This window comes from Acanthochromis polyacanthus, chromosome 14 (assembly GCF_021347895.1).
Source record: "Acanthochromis polyacanthus isolate Apoly-LR-REF ecotype Palm Island chromosome 14, KAUST_Apoly_ChrSc, whole genome shotgun sequence".
In the NCBI taxonomy this organism is placed as follows: Eukaryota; Metazoa; Chordata; class Actinopteri; family Pomacentridae; genus Acanthochromis; species Acanthochromis polyacanthus.
The window spans coordinates 11,956,904-11,976,471 of record NC_067126.1 but is presented as its reverse complement, the minus strand read 5'-3'; the positions used below and the strand labels follow the sequence as shown (position 1 = coordinate 11,976,471).

Here is a 19,568-nt window from a genome sequence, read left to right as displayed (position 1 = left end):
AAAAAATGCTGAAAAATCACAACCAGCATTTTGCAAAGTCCAAGATAATGTCCTCAAATGTCTTGTTTTGCCCCCAACTCAATATATTCAGTTTACTGTTATAGAGGACTAAATAGACCTGAATGTAAGAAGCTGGAATTTTGACTTTTTTCTTAAGAAACTGCTCGAAAAAAATCGATCAATTGTCAAAATAGTGAATATTTGAATAGCTAACAATCCATCTCTGAATCATTGTAACACTTGTGCACATGAACACTGACATCCACAGAGCATCTAACATGTAAAGTAAAGCAGTACAAGTCTGTAAGATCCTCAAATGCCACTTTCAGCTTGCTCATCCTGTGTGGTTTACTAGTGGAAGTAACTTCTGACTGTTCTAGTTTCTCTTCTCTCTTCTGGATTTTGCTGGTTTGTTTGGACTACTGAGAAGTAAAGAAGATAGATTTTTTTTTTTTTTTTCCTTTTGTAGTTCTTTTGTGGACAACTTATACTGGAAATGATGTGAGCTGCTGAAGACTGTGAATTATGGGAAGATTAAGGATGCCAGTTAACTCACAAATGTTTGTTTTTGTTTTTTTTGCAGATTTTTAATTATATTGAGTGCTGTAATCTCTGTCTGTGTGTCGTCGTCAGGTGTTTTTCGCCTCTGTACGGTCCGGAGGCTCCAGCCAGGTCTACTTCATGACTCTGGGCCGAAGCAACCTCCTCAGCTGGTAGAGGTCCACGCCCTGCCCTCTTCCTCCTCCTTCTCCTCATCCTCCTCATTTCCTCCACCCTCGCTAACACTGGATCTCGGAACCCACCATCTTGTCAGCCCTCGGACAACCAAAAGAGAACAAACACAGTAACCTACCAGCCCTTTGGAGTGGTCGATGCCACAGACTTCAGCTTCCCTCTGGAGCTGCAGCAGCACTCTGGGCCTGCCTGTGACGCAGCGACAACCGGTCGAGTCGTCGCTTTGACCCCCGAAAAACCTGAAGTGACGGCCTGCGTACAAAATGAAATCAATGGTTAAATATATAAAAGGAAGTAGAAATAAATTAAATGTGAATTCAAGAAAAGGAGGCAAACAACTTTGTGTTTCCCTCTCGGTTTTCTTGGTGCTTATCAGATTGCGATGGGATAGATTTTGTACCTCTGCTTCATTTCCGTGCTCCTGGGCTGGTCAGTAAGCTTGAGGTCTTCTAACTACTAGTACTGCTACCGCTATTACTACTACTACTACTACCTTCTGCAGGTCTGTCTCTTGTAAGGGAGTTCCCCTCTGCCCCATGTTCCCACCCTCTGTCCTTTCTTATGAGTGTGGGGCTGATGGGGTCAAAGTTTGTTGTATTAATGCTACAGTAGTGTGTGTAAATGTACTTCTGTTTGGTCCAATTACTGCTGACATGCTGGTTGGAGACTGGTCAGAGTCAGCCAGGGGTAAAGTGTACAAACCCCAGAGCCAGAGGGAACTCGTTAAGGTGGCAAGCAGGCGGAAGGGACCTAATAATTTAAGGTTTTACTGTAAGTCTAAATGATAGGACTCAACAAGAGGGTGTGTGTGATTGGAGTATTGTGTTGTTTTGGACAGGTGCTTTAAAAAGCGGGGTGGAGTGAGAAGGAGATGATGAAGCAGATGGATTTCAGAATAGTATTTTTTTGAATCATTACTATTATTATTATTCCTTGAAGATAAGTGTAACTATGTGGAGTTAAAACATGTCCTTTACCTTGTTTTTTTTTTTTTAAACATTTACGCACATCAACCCACAGTCCACAAATTTGCTTGCTTTTAATCAAAAACCACAAAAGTTTGAGGTGTGTTTGTGTAAGAAAAAAAAGTGATGTGGGTGTGATCCAAAAAATAAAGTAAAACAAAGGTGTCTATGTACAATAAAGTTCATTTAAGCTTTGGGATAGTGTCATTTGTCATGTTTTCCCCTCCAGCGGTCAAACATGACAACCTAAACTGAACTTAAGAAACTTCAACTGCTGTGAATAGACAAATATTACATGAAAAAATGTGATGGAGTGATGAAGCAGAGGAGGAAGTTTAGTATGTGTGTGTGCTATCGGAGTGTTCACTGATATTGATGAATTGGATTTATGTGGCAGAGAGGTAAGCGCGTGGTCAGCAGGTTTGTTTCAGTACAAGAGGTGGATTTCTATCTTCCATTTTGTTTTTTCAGCTCATTTCACCTTTCATTTATATCATTTGTATGTATTCAATGCACTAAGTGTCAAGAATGTAGAAAGACTTATTACTGTGTGGTGGTCCAAGGCATGAGATGATGTTTTTTGCTTTGTATCTTGTCACAAGTGATCAATCCTAGATGTTCAATTTCGAGTTCAAGCTGCAACAGCAGAGCCTCTACGTCAGGTGTTAATATTTTCAATTTCTGTATTTGTTTCGCTACCTTTTCTGCAGCTGTGGCAATCTGCACAGAAGCAAATGCCTAGAGTGTATAAGAGCTGAGGAGCATTTTTCTTGCATCCTGAGAGTCCTGCTTGTGTACGTCAAGCACGCCTTCCAATCCAATGAGGACACAGACTTCGTCAATTCAACACTCAGACTCTGGATTTCAGTGTTACTGTGATCTCAGAACAGGCAACATGGAGCAGAGCTTTTCCTCACTCGGCTGTTTGTGAAGAAACGACGAAAATCTACTTTTTGGGAAGGATTTGTTTTCTCTATTTTGGGTCCCCTCCCACATTTCCTGCTCCAGCTGTTATTTAAGTTGTCTGTATATGTGAATGACTGAGCAGCAACCTGCAGCACCGACATCCTCGGGGCCATCTGCCGAGCTGGATTTTCCTCCGTTTCCACAGCGGCTCTCAAAGATTGCACATTGTTCTCTCAAAACAGGGGCAAAGGAGGGTCCAAATCTGTGATCTGACTTCATGTCCAAACATTTTTTCGTCAGGTCACAATCAAGTTAACCTTGGATGTGTTTTCCCCCCTGACGATACCGATTACACACGAGCAGTGTTTAGCGATGTGAAAAGGTTACCTAGTTTGTCACAAATTTTTGCTTCCCTTGTATGGAGAAGCCATTTGGACCCCAATGCTGTTGTCTGAGGTCTGTGTGTGCAGTAGTACCCAGTGTGTGTCTCTTATTGCATCAAGGCCTTGATAAGTGGCTGTATTGATTTTAATGAAAAAATTGTGGTTATTATTGATATACTTAATGGGCTAAATAATGGACGAGACTTAGGTTGTTACCTGACAAGAAAAAGCAGTCGCTCGCCGGCTCGTGTTGGAAAAAGTGCCAAGAAGGCAGCATTTAAAATGTGTAAACCTATTGTTATGAAACCACTACTTGGAAATCCTTTTTAAAAAATCACTTGAAGCATTGTGTATTCTTAAGTTTTAGAGCTAGTTGAGAAGCTTAACAATAGTTTCTGTTGTTTCTGTAAGTCTATGTACACATAAGTATGCGACTGCGGTGGTTTAATATTATTACTCACCTTAGGTGGAGAAAATGTTTACAGAAGCAATGTTTTGTTACACTAATGTGCATCACGGTATTTATGTTTAATGCATATGCATCTTGGTTCTTTAATACTTTTTGTTTCTGCTTTTTGAGCCCAATTTTTATTGGATATTTTAAATTTTTTGTCATCTCCCCAACCCCACCAACTAACCTACTTACAAAACAATAAAGAACACACGTGTTGTTCATTTCAGGTATTCACATAACGCTGCTTCAACATGGAAACATTGCAGTGAGTTTCCCTGCAGGCTTGGACGTAAGGCGACGTGTTTTTCCTCTGCTGTTTCTGCCATGCTACTCTAACTTATGTCCTCTCTGTGTATGACAGGAAGTCGTGTATTTTCCTGAAGGTTTTTTTCTTTGAATAAACTTTAAAAGTAATTTTAAAAGAAGAGTTTGTCTCTTGCCTCTGCTGCTGTTTGTTCCCTAAACACACATGGGAATATGTTGAAAAAAGACATTTTGCAATATATGTTGACTAACTCAGATACTTTTAACACGTCAGTTGCACGTTTTGTTCTATTTCAACAGATATATTTTTGCTGATTGCTAATTCACATGTAATGGAAACTTAGTGATGTTTGCATATGAAACCTGCCAGCTACACTGAGCTAACCAATGGGAGCAATGGTCAAACTACACAACAGGCAAACTATTTGTTCATTCCCAATACAGCATTGTCAAATTAGCTATTCACATGAAGGATTACCTCAAAGAGGATGTTGTTTGTGGGTTGGAAATTTTCTTCTACTTTTTGTTGAGGCCATCCTGTGGTGTTTGTATGTCTGATCTCAGTCTGAGTGTGTGTCTGAGCTCTGCTGAAAAGAGAAGTAATGTTTCTCAGGATGTCTTATGCAAGGCGCCCTTTATTTGCATGAGTAGTTTTTTTGCATGAGGACTTTCATGAACAATTTCTGTGACAGTTTGGTGCATGGGAGTAGTTGTGTCAGTGTTTATTGCCGTCTTATCTGTCTTAACAAGGTCGAAATCTCTGATCACCTCAAAAGGCTAATTTAAGTGTTACATGTGTCTGCACAGGTACAAGTGACATAAATTTCATCTATCAAAGTCAAGGCAAGGGTATACCAGTTGGCCCTGCAAATATGAAATTTGTGACAATCCACACTTGCGAGCACACCAACTGCACATGTGGCAAGAAAGCAGCTTGTTATGAGAGTCTGTACAAGGAAGTTCTCAGTCATTTACACCTTTATAATTCATGAAATATTTCTAACTGGTGCTTTTATTTGTACATTCTTTCCATTGATGATGCCTATTCTTTCCACAGTGGGAAGTTCTAAATTCTCCAGGAATTCTGTGTTATATCTACCCACTGTGCTCAGCATACCTCAGGAATATTAGCTGACACAGTGCTACAGCCCAGTCTGTAACTAGATGTTACCAACGTACACCTATTGTAGCATAAATAGACGCACCTTACATGCACGTTCAAAGACTCACTCTTGCAAAAAACATGAACTGTTTATACAATGCATGTCTTCACTAACAGTTAAACTGAAATATTAAAAGGTATACAGTATTTGTAATTCATCCATCCATCCATCCATCCTCTATACACCGCTTTATCCTCATTAGGGTCGCTGGAGCCTATCCCAGCTGACTCGGGCGAAGGCAGGGGACACCCAGGACAGGTCGCCAGTCTGTCACAGGGCTACAGACACAGACGAACAATCACACTCACACCTATGGACAATTTAGAGTACTCAATTAACCTCAGCATGTTTTTGGACTGTGGGAGGAAGCCGGAGTACCCGGAGAAAACCCATGCATGCTCAGGGAGAACATGCAAACTCCATGCAGAAAGATCCCAGGCCCACCCCGGGATTCGAAGCAGGGATCTTCTAGCTGCAAGGCGAAGTGCTAATCACTACCCCACTGTGCAGCCCAGTTGTAATTCAGTGATCTGTAAATATCATTTAATGTTTTTGTGATAGAAAGATGTGCACTTTGGTGCTGCAAGTGGGAGGAAGACTGAATGGGATTTCTTTTTTATTATTTAAAAGTTGAACACAGTAGACTATTTGTCTGCTGAACTTTCAATTGGTGACTGATGTGGTTTTATACAGGGTGACAGAAAAATACAGAGCTTCAGAAACTTTACATGGACCCTTCATAGGTTTTTCTGCCATGTTCTTAGATATTGTACCCTTTTCTATGGCTTTGGTAGTTTTAAGCTCTGGCCAAGCAATCATTGCTAGTTAACATAAAGCATCTTGCTAAACTAGACTAGCACAGAAATGTCATGACAGCCATCAGTGTTTTGCACTAGTATACTGCAAAACATAGGTTGGCATAAAATGGGCATTACTGGCATTGCACCTCATAATTATAGAAATGAGGACCCACTAGCTTACCCATTCAAATCAAATGGAATACAGGGTGACACAAAATGGTCAAGAAAAAGGCTCCAGAAAAAAGCCTGTCATTGTTCAGAGGAAGGATAAGAGAGGAAGGAGACGGTAAAAGTCCTACTGCAGGTTTAAAACATGACCTTCTTTAAGAAAAAAACTTCATGACAACTTTTTAAAAAAGCCGCAATTTTTTTCTTTGGATCAGACGAGACATTATTACAGCAATCATTTCCAAGGTGATTCCCCAATTTGCATTTGAAAACCTTTAGCTTGGCTCATGTTACACAAAATGTGGTGATATTTAAAACAAAATGAGACGTTGCCACACCTTTCTAGATATCTTATCACAATTTCCAGTTGGGGTAAGAGGACAGTTCGGTTTAGATAGTTATATTACCTTTCTACAGATAAGAACTTGTGGCTGAGCTAATGCAGACATTTGTCACATTTGGTGACGAAACAACGGCAATAATTTTCTGTGTGGTTTTCTGTGAGGAACAGATGCTGTAGGATGCAAATTGTGATATCTTCCCCATTAAGACCTGCTGCATCCCTTCTACCAAATACGCAGATTTTAGGACTTGAAATGATTGCATCAGTAAGTTTCCCAGTGTAAAGATGGCAACACTGTAGATATACTACTGTTCAGCTTCATCCTTGCCTCTGCATTTGACTATGCCCCCAAAGGGACAACAAAATCATATCAACAATAACAATATCAGTCATTCAGAAAATTCTTACTTTAGTCTCAGTTCATTCATTTGCACTTAATGTGTGCCATACCAAAAAGCTGAGTCACAGAAGTTTAATTCCTCAATAAAAAAAACAAAGCAGGTCTGTCTAATTGCTTAGTCATCTGTCCAGTGTTATCAGGTATCAGGATATCACAGTTTATGAGGCGATCTTGAGAATTCCCAAAACACGCAACATCTTCTGCTTTCTCAATGACCCGTCATTAGAGTTAAGTGAACGGTATGTCCTTTATCCATCACCTTTTAACCTGTTTAGGACACAAGGTTGTGTGTGTACGTGAGTGAGTGAGTGAGTGAGTAAAAGGCTTGTTTAGTGCTTGCTTAATGCCCATTTTATACTGAGTGTCAATACTCCTATTCCTAACTTTTGAGGCCAAAGGTTTTTGGTGAAAAAAAATGACCGAAAAAGCTAATTTTCCTTGAGGTTGTGTTAATGCATATCAAATATAGCTGTAGACATCTAAAAAGACATCTAAAATATGTCAAAAAAGACAACAATTTGAACAAAGTTGAAAGTTTGAGTTAGGTTTTTGTGAAATCAATGTGAAAAAAATACTGTGTAATAAATGGGTACCTTACATGCAATGTCTTGTGTTTTTTATAGAAAAAATAGTGTAGTTTTAGAATATAGCCCCCAAAATTGTGTATCATTAGCCCTTTAGTGACCTTTTTCTTGATGTTTGCTGAAAAGTAGGTGAAAATGACCATATTTTCGTGACAAAATAATTTGAATACACACATTAATCCTGTTGCTGCTTGCAAGTTATTGGTTACTTGCTTATTATTAACCTTAGAATAAGAGCTCAATGTTGTGTTCTTTTGAATGAGTATCAGTTTCAGTGGTTGCAATTAGAAATGATGTCATACCAGCGAGTTCTTCCGAAGATGTCCGGTGACAATTTTGTTTGGAAATTTTGAGACTCTAGGTAAGAATTTGGCTTTTGATTCACCCTATAGAGTTGATTTAATTGTAAATCTGCATGTACTATACATCAATCTCTTTGTAATTTAGTTGGGAATAAAGCAGTACCCAACACATAAGTGTATTCCAACATTAGTTAAGTAAAATCATAACTTTTACTAACCCTACCCCCATCAATTTTCAGTTTGTGAAAAAAATACATGCTGTCGTAAAAAAAACTTGCATTCACTCAATTGTCAATGTCGAGCAACCAAAATTGAATCACTTATACCCATTTATATGGGCTATAAGCAGTTTACATTGTTTTAGCCTAATAACTTTAATAAATTGAGATCAAGTTTTTTTACGGCCAAGTTTTCATATTTGTTTTAGAAAATGTCCAGTTTTGCATGTATTCACGTACTTATTCAATGATAAAGTCAATATATCCAGTCAGAACAACTAAGGAAATGCTTTTATATTATTACAGAAGCTTCTGAAAGGAGAATGTTTGAAATACTGAGGCAGAAGTGTCCAGGATATACACTGCTCAAAAAAATTAAAGGAACACTTTTTAATCTAAGTATTGCATCAAGTCAGTGAAACATGTGGGATACTGATCTGGTCAAGTAAGTAACTGAGGGGCTTTTTAGTCAGTTTCAGCTGCTTTGGTGTTCATAAAATTAACAACAGATGCACTAGAGGGGTAACAATGAGACAACCCCCAAAACAGGAATGAGTTTACAGGTGAAGGTCAATGACATTTTTCTCCTTCCTCATTTTTTCTGACTGTTTTTCACTAGTTTTGCATTTGGCTAGGGTAAGTGTCACTACTGGTAGCATGAGGCGATACCTGGACCCTACAGAGGTTCCACACAATGGCGATTTTAGGGGGTGGCCTGGGGTGGCCGGGGCCACCCCTGAAATCTCATTGGCCACCCCTGCGGCCACCCCAAATCTGATAGGTAGTTGGTCACATGGGCGTAACGGACGCGGGGTACGCGTGGGACATGTCCCCCGCACTTTCCACATCTGTCCCCTCTGTCCCCCGCACTTTTTTCAGCCGTTACAACAGCTAAACCCGTTATTAGCATCCAGTAACGTGTTTTCCCGAGCCGTCTTTGAACGCACCATGAGCGCATGCTAACGCAGGTGTTCCACAGGAGACGTGCTGCTGTGCTGAGCAGTGCTGAACGTGCGTCTGGAGTAATGTTTAGCAAACCAGCCAGAGCTAGCAAGAAGCAAAAAACTTTACACAGTTCTTTCCAAACAAACCGTGTAAGTTGTGTGACTTTGTTGGATGCAAACAATGTTAGACTTGTTAGCTAAATGATGACAAGGTAAAATGTGGCAATATATCAATATGTTAAGCTAGTTAATAATTTAAATGTTGTTGCCTCTGTTACATTACTGCTAATTAGTTTATTCTTGGAATAAACCCAGTCCTCTTTCATTTCTGGGCAGAAGATGTGCTCACAATTGCTCTCCATGTATTTAAGTCTTTTGGTCCCAAAAGAGGAGAGTCAGGGAGGAGAAAAAAGAATAGGCTATCTATGGTATAAATTTACAACTATTTTTACTGCTTCTCTTTCAAATTCTATCTCAGAATTTTGATTTTCAGATTTTTTAATGATTATTTCCATAACAAAGAGCAGAGTCAGGCAGGAGATGGACCAGAGGCGGCGGCCAGCAGTAATGTGGACCATGCAGGGTCTGCAGAGGTGAAAAAATATATATAAGTGGCTGAGAAAAAAATATTTAACCCATATTCTATGGGTTAAAGTGATTTTGAGGTTAAATTCTACTGCAATTTTTACTCTTCCTAATGCTATTTCAGAATTTTTCTTACCACATTTTTTATGTTTATTGCCATAACAGAAAGAGCAGAGTCAGGGAGGAGATGGATCAGAGGCCAGCAGCAGGGACAAGGATGTAGGGTCTTTACAGGTAAGGAGAGATTATAACTTCCTGAAAATAAGATATCTATTGCAGGGAGAAACCAGGCAGTACTGATCATTTCATGTTCAGTGTTTGGCACCTTTGGCTACTCGTCCAGTAGATGTTCAAGGGACATTGTTGTCAACTCAACTAGAGTTTGGCCACTAAAACTTTAGATTTTATAGTTTAAAGTTTTATACTTAATAGTTTAAAGAACTAGTCTAGTTGGTCCCCTGGTATTGTACTGTGGCTGTTAGGGATTATGTGGTTCTTTAGCCACTAAGGACGGTGCAATTAAATGTAAAAGAATGATAAATCGCTCTGAAAAATTTGTCCCCCTCACTTCTGAGATGGTGGTTACGCCCATGTAATAATGGGAAATGGAATTTAAAAATAAATCAGAATAGACACCTTTATTCAACATTTATAAGACAGGAAATCATGGGAGAAAGAGGGGATGTCACATGCAGCAAAGTACTGGGATTTGAACTGTGGTCGGCTGCGTACATGGCATTAAACTCTGCTATGCCATAGCCACCCCACACTAGCTTTGTGTCCCATCAAGGCCACCCCGGTAAAAAAGTCCTGGATACGCCACTGGTTCCACAGACAGTCCAACTCCTCCAGGATGGCACATGAATGCGTGTCATTGTCAGAAGCTTTGCTGTGTCTCCCAGCACATTCTCAAGCGAATGGAGGAGATTCCAGGAGACAGGCAGTTAGTCTGGGAGAGCTGGACAGGGCTGCAGAAGGTCCTCAACCCATCAGCAGGACAGGTATCTGCTCCTTTGTGCAAGGAGGAACAGGATGAGCACTGCAATAGCTCTACAAAATGACCTCCAGCAGACCACTGGTGTTAATGTCTCTGATCAAACAATCCGAAAGAGATACGAGAGTGGTCTGAGGGCCCAGCGTCCTCTAGTGCCCGCTGTGCTCGCTGACTGGCACCGTGGAGCTTGGTTGTGGTGTTAGCATGGCTTCTGCTTCTTCCTTCCCTCTCCCTCTCTCTCTTTCTCCTGCTCAGTGTGCCACATGTTTAGTTATTCCTCTGCCTCCTTTAGTGATAACGATATATGTAATAAGTGCAGCCTTTTTGTAGTTCTGGAGGCGAGGCTCTCCGAATTGGAATCGCGGCTCCGCACCATGGAAAATAACCCGCTAGCAGCTAGCCAGGCCCCCTTAGCCGGTGCGGACCGCAATAGCTTAGCTTGTGTAGCATCTGTTAGCCGTCCCTTAGCAGCGCCCGAACAGCCGGGTGGATGGGTGACAGTTCGTAGGAAAAACAGTCCTAAACTCAAGCCTGCTGTCCCGGCTCACCACAAACCGCTTCATGTTTCTAATCGTTTTTCCCCGCTCAGCGACACACCCGCTGAGAAACCAACTCTGATCATTGGCAGCTCCATAGTCAGAAACGTGAAGCTAGCGACACCAGCGACCATAGTTAAATGCCTCCCAGGGGCCAGAGCGGGCGACATAGAAGCAAATTTGAAACTGCTGGCTAAAGATAATCGTAAATATAGTAAGATTGTTATTCACGTCGGCGGTAACGACACCCGGTTACGCCAATCGGAGGTCACCAAAATTAGCGTGGCATCGGTGTGTACTTTCGCCAAAACCATGTCGGACTCCGTAGTTTTCTCTGGACCCTTGCCTGATCTGACCAGCGATGACATGTTTAGCCGCATGTCGTCGTTTCGCCGCTGGTTGTCTATGTGGTGTCCATCAAACGACGTGGGCTTTATTGATAATTGGAGCTCTTTTTGGGGAAAACCTGGTCTGATTAGGAGAGACGGCATCCATCCCACTTTGGCTGGTGCAGCTCTCATTTCTAGGAATATGGCTGATTTTATTAGTACTCCTAAAGCATGACAACCCAGAGTTAAGACCAGGATGCAGAGCTGTAGTCTTACACACCTCTCTGCAGTTTCCTCACAGCTGTCACCCTCCAGTAATTCAGTTAATTCAGTTAATTTTATTGAGACTGTGTCTGTCCCCCGACCACCAAAATTCAATAAATTAATCAAATCAAAAATATACAAAAGAAATAGTAACCACAAAAATTTAATAAAAATTAATACCTCTATTTCAACAGAGCAAAGAGACAGGAAAATTAAATGTGGTCTGTTAAATATTAGATCTCTCTTGTCTAAATCTCTGCTAGTAAATGAGTTGATAACTGATCACCAGATTGATTTGTTCTGTTTGACTGAAACCTGGTTGCAGCAGGAAGAATTTGTTAGCCTAAACGAATCAACTCCCCCTAGTCATATTAACTGTCATATTCCTCGAATCACAGGCCGAGGAGGAGGAGTAGCAGCAATCTACCATTCTAGTTTAAAATTGAACCAGAGGCCTAAACCTGATTACAGCTCATTTGAAAATCTCACTCTTAGTCTCTCTCATCCAAATTTGAAAGCTCAGAAACCAGTTTTATTTGTTGTTATATATCGTCCTCCTGCTCCTTATTCTGAGTTTTTATCTCAATTCTCAGACTTTTTATCTGAATTAGTGCTCAGTTCAGACAAAGTTATTATTGTGGGTGACTTTAACATTCATGTTGACGTAGACAGCGACAGCCTTACAACAGCTTTTAATTCATTATTAGACTCAATTGGGTTTTCTCAACATGTAAATAAACCAACTCATAGTTTTAATCACACTCTTGACCTTGTCCTGACTTATGGCTTAGAAATTGAAGAGTTAACAGTATTTCCCCAGAACCCTCTTCTTTCTGACCATTTTATGATAACATTTCAATTTAAAGTAAAGGATTGTTTAGCAGCTGAGAACAAATATCATTACAGTAGGTGTTTGTCTGACAATTCAGTATCTAAATTTAAGGAAATAATACCCTCACTGTTTACTTCAGCAACATTTACTGATAAATCAGAAGGCAAATATTATTATTTTACCCCCACAGAAGTGGATTATTATGTTAATAATGCTTCAGCCTCACTGCGTACAACTCTTGATAGTGTTGCACCTGTAAAAAAGAAAGTTATATCTCAGAGAAGACTTGCTCCTTGGTATAATTCCCAGCTGCGGACTTTAAAGCAGGCATCCCGAAAGCTGGAAAGAAAGTGGTATTCCACTAATTCAGAGGTAGTGTATGTGGCTTGGAAAAATAGTCTAGTAATCTATAAAAAAGCTCTTCATAATGCCAGGACAACTTATTATTCATCTTTAATAGATGAGAACAAGAACAACCCTAGGTTTCTCTTTAGCACTGTAGCCAGGCTGACAAAGAGTCAGAGCTCTGTTGAACCTTGTATTCCTTTAGCTTTAACCAGTAACGACTTCATGAGCTTCTTTACACATAAAATAGTTATGATTAGAGATAAAATTAATCTGGCCCTTCCTACAAATGTCACAGATGCTTTTGAATTGGCTGTTAGACCTGATGAATCTTTAGAATTCTTCACTCCTATATGTCTCTCTGAACTAATTTCAACAGTTTCTACATCCAAACCATCAACATGTCTTTTAGATCCTATCCCAACTAGACTCTTCAAGGAGATTTTACCTTTAATTAATTCTTCAATGTTAGATCTGATTAATCTCTCTCTAGTAACAGGCTATGTACCACAGGCTTTTAAGGTTGCTGTCATCAAACCTTTGCTTAAAAAGCCCACTTTAGATCCAGATGTGTTAGCTAACTATAGACCGATATCCAACCTACCATTTCTCTCTAAAATTCTGGAAAGAACAGTTGCAAATCAATTGTGTGAACACCTACAAAGGAATAATTTGTTTGAAATGTTTCAGTCAGGCTTCAGAGTGCATCATAGCACAGAAACAGCTCTAGTGAAAGTTACTAATGACCTTCTCATAGCATCAGATAATGGACTAGTCTCTATACTTGTTTTGTTAGATCTTAGTGCAGCGTTTGACACAATCGACCACAAAATTTTATTACAGCGTCTAGAATATTCAATTGGCATTAAAGGGACAGCACTGGATTGGTTTAAATCCTACTTATCAGATAGGTTCCAGTTTGTGCATGTCAACAATAACTCTTCTGAGCAGACTAAAGTTAATCACGGAGTTCCTCAGGGTTCTGTCTTAGGACCGATACTTTTCACATTATACATGCTTCCTTTAGGCAATATTATTAGGAAGCATTGTATTAACTTCCATTGTTATGCAGATGACACACAATTGTATTTATCTATGAAGCCAGATGAAACTGATCAGTTAGCTAGACTGCAAGATTGTCTTAAGGACATTAAAACCTGGATGACTTTTAACTTCCTACTGCTAAATTCAGACAAAACTGAAGTCATTGTATTTGGCCCCAAACATCTTAGAAACTCGCTTTCAAAGCAAATAGTTACTCTGGATGGCATCACATTGGCCTCCAGTACTACTGTGAGGAATCTTGGAGTTATTTTTGACCAGGACATGTCCTTTAACTCACACATAAAGCAAGTCTGTAGGACTTCCTTTTTTCACCTGCGTAATATTGTAAAAATCAGGAACATTCTGTCTCAGAGTGATGCAGAAAAATTAGTTCATGCTTTTGTTACTTCCAGGCTTGACTATTGCAATTCCTTATTATCGGGTTGTCCAAATATCTCTCTCAAACATCTACAGTTGATCCAAAACGCTGCTGCGAGAGTACTGACAGGAGTTAGCAAAAGAGATCATATTTCCCCTATACTTGCTTCTCTTCACTGGCTTCCTGTTAAATCCAGAATAGAATTTAAAATCCTTCTTCTGACATATAAAGCTCTTAATAACCAATCTCCATCATATCTTAAAGATCTGATAGTACCTTATTATCCTAGTAGAACTCTTCGCTCTCAAACTGCAGGCTTACTTGTTGTTCCTAGAATTTCTAAAAGTAGAATGGGAGGCAGAGCCTTCAGTTATCAGGCGCCTCTCCTGTGGAACCTGCTCCCAGTTTGGGTTCGGGAGGCAGACACCCTCTCTATTTTTAAGACCAGGCTTAAAGCGTTCCTTTTTGACAAATCTTATAGTTGGGGCTGACTGGGTGACCCACAGAGGTTCGGCTTGTGTCTTCATTGTACAGCTGACTCCTCTTGGACGTCCCTTCGTTCTGCCCTAGTCATGCTGCTATAGGCCTAGGCTGCTGGGGGACTTTTCTTGACGCACTGAGCCCTTCTCTATCTACCTTTACATTTAATATGTATACCGTTATTGCAGTACATTCACTCTGTTTCCCCCTGTGCTATTTCTCCGAGTGTCCCTGGTCCCAGAGCTGGATGCTTCAGATCTGCGGTCGATGTTCCACCAGCTGGTCCAGTCTCCACCATGTCCACTGTGGGATGCTGCTACTGACCTTCCACCAGCCCTCTGCTTCCAATTCCCTTTTTCCACGAGTCAACTCTGCATCGCCTTCATATACTGTTATGCTAACTTACATACTGTTTGAATTTTACTGCTAGCTATATAAGGAGTATGTTTAATGTCAGAGCCGTACATCATAAGAGTAAACTATGAGTCAGTTTTCAATGTTAGCTTATACTTTGTCTGTGTCACATATCCTGTCATGCATGTATTCAAATGTGTGTTGTGTTTTCCTTGCTTTCACCCCTCCCTCTTCTCCCATCCCTCCCCCTTGCCCTCTTCTGTCCTTCTCAACCCGCCCGGCCAGCAGGCAGATGGGTCCCCCCTATTTAGAGCCGGGTTCTGCTCGAGGTTTCTTCCCTGTTAAAAGGGTGTTTTTCCTTGCCACTGTCGCCTTTGGGCTTGCTCTGGGGGTCAGGCATATGGGTTCTGTAAAGCGTCTTGAGACGATTTGACTGTAATTGACGCTATATAAATAAAATTGAATTGAATTGAATTGAATTTGAAAGAGATACGAGAGTGGTCTGAGGGCCCAGCGTCCTCTAGTGCCCGCTGTGCTCGCTGACTGGCACCGTGGAGCTTGGCTGGCATTTGCCATAAAACACAGGAATTTGCAAGTCCACCACTGGTGCCCTGTGCTTTTCACAGATGAGAGCAGGTTCACCCTGAGCGCATGTGACAGGCATGAAAGGGAGTTGACATTATAAAAAAGACAGATATAGTGGTTGCTACACCATCTGCTGGTTTGTGAAATCTCATTTCAAAGTGTCGAGTTTGAAATTTGGCTGTCATCATCTTGCCCTGTTAAAACCGGATGCAGGCAAGGGGTCAACACTATGCCCATCCTACTTCATTGTCTTTTTACTCTACATGGGACCATAATTTACAAAATTAACATCATCCTGTATTCAGAATGTCTCAAAACTAGTTATCGACACCATAAAGTCATAAGGAAAATGTTTAATGAGATAGCAGATCAAGGGAGAAGTAGGGTTCTTTGTTCATTAACTTCTATACAATCAGACTTCTCTATGAAACTGGAGTTGTCGCCCCCTGCTGGCTGTTAGAAGAATGCAGGGGCACTTCCACAATGGCTTCATTTTTGACGTTTGGATGCTATGTTTGTATTTCATATACAGTCTATGAGTCGGACTAATATAGACAGACGTGCTTCTCTATGATCATGTTTGCATTGTTCCAAAGTGTAGGCGAGTGGTTGTAAAGTGTGAATGCGAATCACAACTTGTTTTTGAAACAAGTCCAAAATGAACATAATAAAGGAGCTGTTTGCCTTAAATGAGACGTTGTTGTTTTGCAAGCAGCTGGGTAGTCGTGGGCTGAAGAAGGCAAAGGATCCTGCTTCTTATGTATGGTAATCTGTGCAGAACTTCCAGAGTCTGAACTGTAAATTGTGTTTAGGTCTTTAAAACATGTTATTAATGAACATCAGGTACAATGAGTTTTTATAGTAAATATCAACTTTCATTGGACAGATTGGTTGATCCATTTCTATTTAGAAAAATGGACTCAATTCTGTAATATTTAATTTAAAAAAAAACTGCTGGGACAGATCCTGACGGGAAGACATCATTTTACTAGATCTTCTTCAAGAACGTAATTCTTAGTCATGTGGCTTTTGTTTGCAAATTTCTGTTTGTATTTGATTACTAACTAAATCCAAACAGACCCTGAAACTATGGGATTGTTTCAGTTATAATCACCCTACACCTTGCATCACTGCAGTCTGCTCAGCCCATACACTGAATTATGTCTATACTGGAAAATGCTCCGTCACTAACAAATATGTCAGTCAAACTGAGTAATCCACAAGAATGCTCAACGGTGGATACTGCATTTGCTATACAAGGAGATGACAGAACAATGAGTCATACTACCATTACACAGCTGTTTTTAACACTTGTTTATACGATGATAGCTGAGTGCCAAGATTTTCTTCTTCAGCCTGAGTCTGGATTTGTGAAAGAATGTTGCTGCACTTTATCAACAACCTTATCTGAACATTTAAAAGCCAGATAGGTTCACAATAGCAAGAAGATTCAGTGGTTTGCTTCAAGGGTAGCTTGTGTCCTGTTTTGCAACTAGCTCCATTTCCTTTTTAGAAAAAAAAAACTGATGGAGCCCATCCTATCTAATAATATTACACCAGTCTTTAAATCAAAAAGTGCTGCTGATTTATTGAAAATGTTGTCAAAATAATCAAAGTTCCTGTGGTCCAAGGAAATTTCTTATTTACTCAATTTTAATGATTGGTCAACCATTCCTTGTCCTCATCCAAATAGAAATGCTATCTAGTAAAAAGGTATTTGAATGTTTCATTCAAATAATATAAATATTTAATAAGAAACAAGTATTGCAACTGTTATTACTCTGCCAAGGAACACGGCAGAGTTATGTGACGATCGGCGTACGTTTGTTTGTCTGTCCTTGTGCAACATTACTCAAAAACTGATTTGTATAAGGTTTTCAGGGAAGGTCAGAAATGACACATCTGATTAGATTTTTGGCAGTGATGCGGCTTACAGTCTGGATCCACGGATTTGTTAAAGATTCCTGTATCACTGTGAGATAGTGACGCGACATCACTGTAACAATGATAATGAACCCTACGTCAGCTGCTTGCTGACGATCACATGATTGCGATCCTATAACAAATCAACCGCTGTGGACTTGTCGGGACTTCTCTGTCAGAAATCATACAACGACTGAGCAGCCTCGGCAGAGTACTGCTCTCTTTGAGTGCTTTTCTTGTTATCAGTTATTTTTGTGTGTAATGATGTTACTGGTCATGATTTTACCATTTTACACACAGTATTGCATTTATGTATATTTTTGTCTCATACAAAACAAGTAAGCTGGTTGTTAGGATAGTAAAACTTTACAACTGTGTACCTGCAAAACTTCTTTAGAAATCTAATTTAAAATATCCAAACCCACATTTGCATCCAGCCTGAGCTTAAAGTTTTCCGCAACAAAAATAGCTGGTGACAAAAACTGTGTTACATCATGTTTGTCTCCCAATTAAAGAATCTACGTACTGAGTTGTCAAATGTCACCTGCCTAAAGGTGTACATGCTCACGTACTGCTCTGCCAGGAAAAATTACTAAAAAGCAAACCGGGAGTGTCACAAATTTCGTTACAGAACATCTGGCATGTCATTCACTAATCATGACACTTCATTGCTGAACAAACAATCCAGAAGATGTCACCACAGCCTGTAAGCTGTGCTGCTCCACCAGTTAAACCACAACAAAGATATTCGATATCTCTGAAACTAGTGAAGTGTTCAATTGATCATCAGATTGTCAGATGAAGAGCTTAAATAACACAAGCAGATGACAGAATAAAGCAATAGGTCAGAGGTGAATACTATCTTAAGAAAATGTTTGTATTACAACTCATTAAACTGATACCAAAAATGCACAATCTTAGTACAAGGAATGATATACAGTCAGTTAATAACTTGCTTAGAGAGGTGTCAACAAAAATGTAAGACAAACTCTGTCACACTAATGCTGGGGAAAATGTATTATTTTTTATTTTTTTCTAAAAGTTAAATGAGACGCACTTATGTCTGTGTCAAGTATGGCACCTCTGCCTGCGAAAAAATACATTCATTTTCAACTAAACTGCATTCTCATATGTATTTTGTCAGAAATTTAATTAGATTTTGATACAAATGTATGTCAGCAGTAGGACTTTGATCTAAGAAGCCAGGGTTTCTGTCCTGTGTGGTAACATTATTCTTAGACTTGCTTTGCTTTCAGTTTTTACTCACTCTTTGGTTAGATTTAGGCACCAAAATTACACAGTTAAGCTTACGAAAATATCATGTTTTGTTTAACACTTTTACAGCAATGACTACATACAGACACTTACTTAAGTTTAGGCAACAAAGCTTTATGATTAGGTTTAGAAAGAAAAATGAATTTTGGTTAAAATATGACATTTTCACAATGTGTTTGAAGCTTCTCCCACACCATCCAGTATATCATAGGTTGTCTGTAAATAAAGTGAAGAGTAAATGTATAAAATTTAAATAAATGGCAGTTTTTTATTACATCACAACAAATGAATGCAGATTAGCTGCATTTAAATAAAACAATTTGGAGACAGTGCTGTGTATGGAAAGGGTGCCAGTTGGTAATTTACCTAGCTTAGCATAAGGAATGGAAGATCAGATCGTCTTACTCTGTCCAGCACACCAGCTATTAATCAAATAGTAAAAAAGCAGAAAAGTTTGGTAGAAAGTACTATCGCTTTTCAGCAATTTTAAAATCACAACCAAACTCCATACACCTCCCTCAATATCAGGATGGCAAAAGAAACATCAGGAACAGATATTTCAAAGACAAGCATAGATATTGCTGTCTGTGGAAAAATGTGTTTTTGTAATGTGATTGCACAATCCCTTACGTGTGGATAACTTGTGTGCGTGTGTGTGTGTTTTCTTGTGCTAAAACAAACAGAGATGTCCACCATTCACGCAGTAAATTCAGATCATGTCAGAGAGCAGCAGGACCGACTGTTGTAAACAGTTGTAAAACCAGACCACGACCTTTTTTCAGAATGAACCTGCAGGAAATAGGTCTGAGTGGCAACAACTGCAGTTCATCTCCCACAATGTATGTGGAGCAAATTTGTGTATACGCTGTGTAGTGTGTGTGAGGAGTCAACAAGCATGAGCGGTGAGCTGTAACGTACACTGCGTTACATTGGGAAACCTGAGAAATTTCCATCTCAGAGGGGTGGGAACCTTGAAAAGAGAGCGAGGGCTTCCCCTGAGCCGATAGGAAACTG

General features: G+C 39.8%; 1 protein-coding gene and 1 long non-coding RNA gene across 2 annotated transcripts in view; both read left to right on the top strand.

Annotated features, from left to right (window-relative positions):
• The window catches only part of map4k4 (mitogen-activated protein kinase kinase kinase kinase 4), a 133,811-nt gene extending 129,943 nt beyond the window's left edge, over nucleotides 1-3,868 (top strand). Inside the window, 1 exon segment of the mRNA XM_051958885.1 lies at nucleotides 634-3,868. Coding sequence (XP_051814845.1) covers nucleotides 634-717 — 84 coding nt within the window. The 3' untranslated portion in view covers nucleotides 718-3,868.
• Nucleotides 3,869-8,483: 4,615 nt separating this feature from the next.
• Nucleotides 8,484-10,322, top strand: LOC127537150 (uncharacterized). Its single transcript, XR_007946647.1, has 3 exons — nucleotides 8,484-8,779; nucleotides 9,380-9,448; nucleotides 10,117-10,322. It is a non-coding gene; the product is annotated as an uncharacterized LOC127537150 (long non-coding RNA).
• Nucleotides 10,323-19,568: the final 9,246 nt, after the last annotated feature.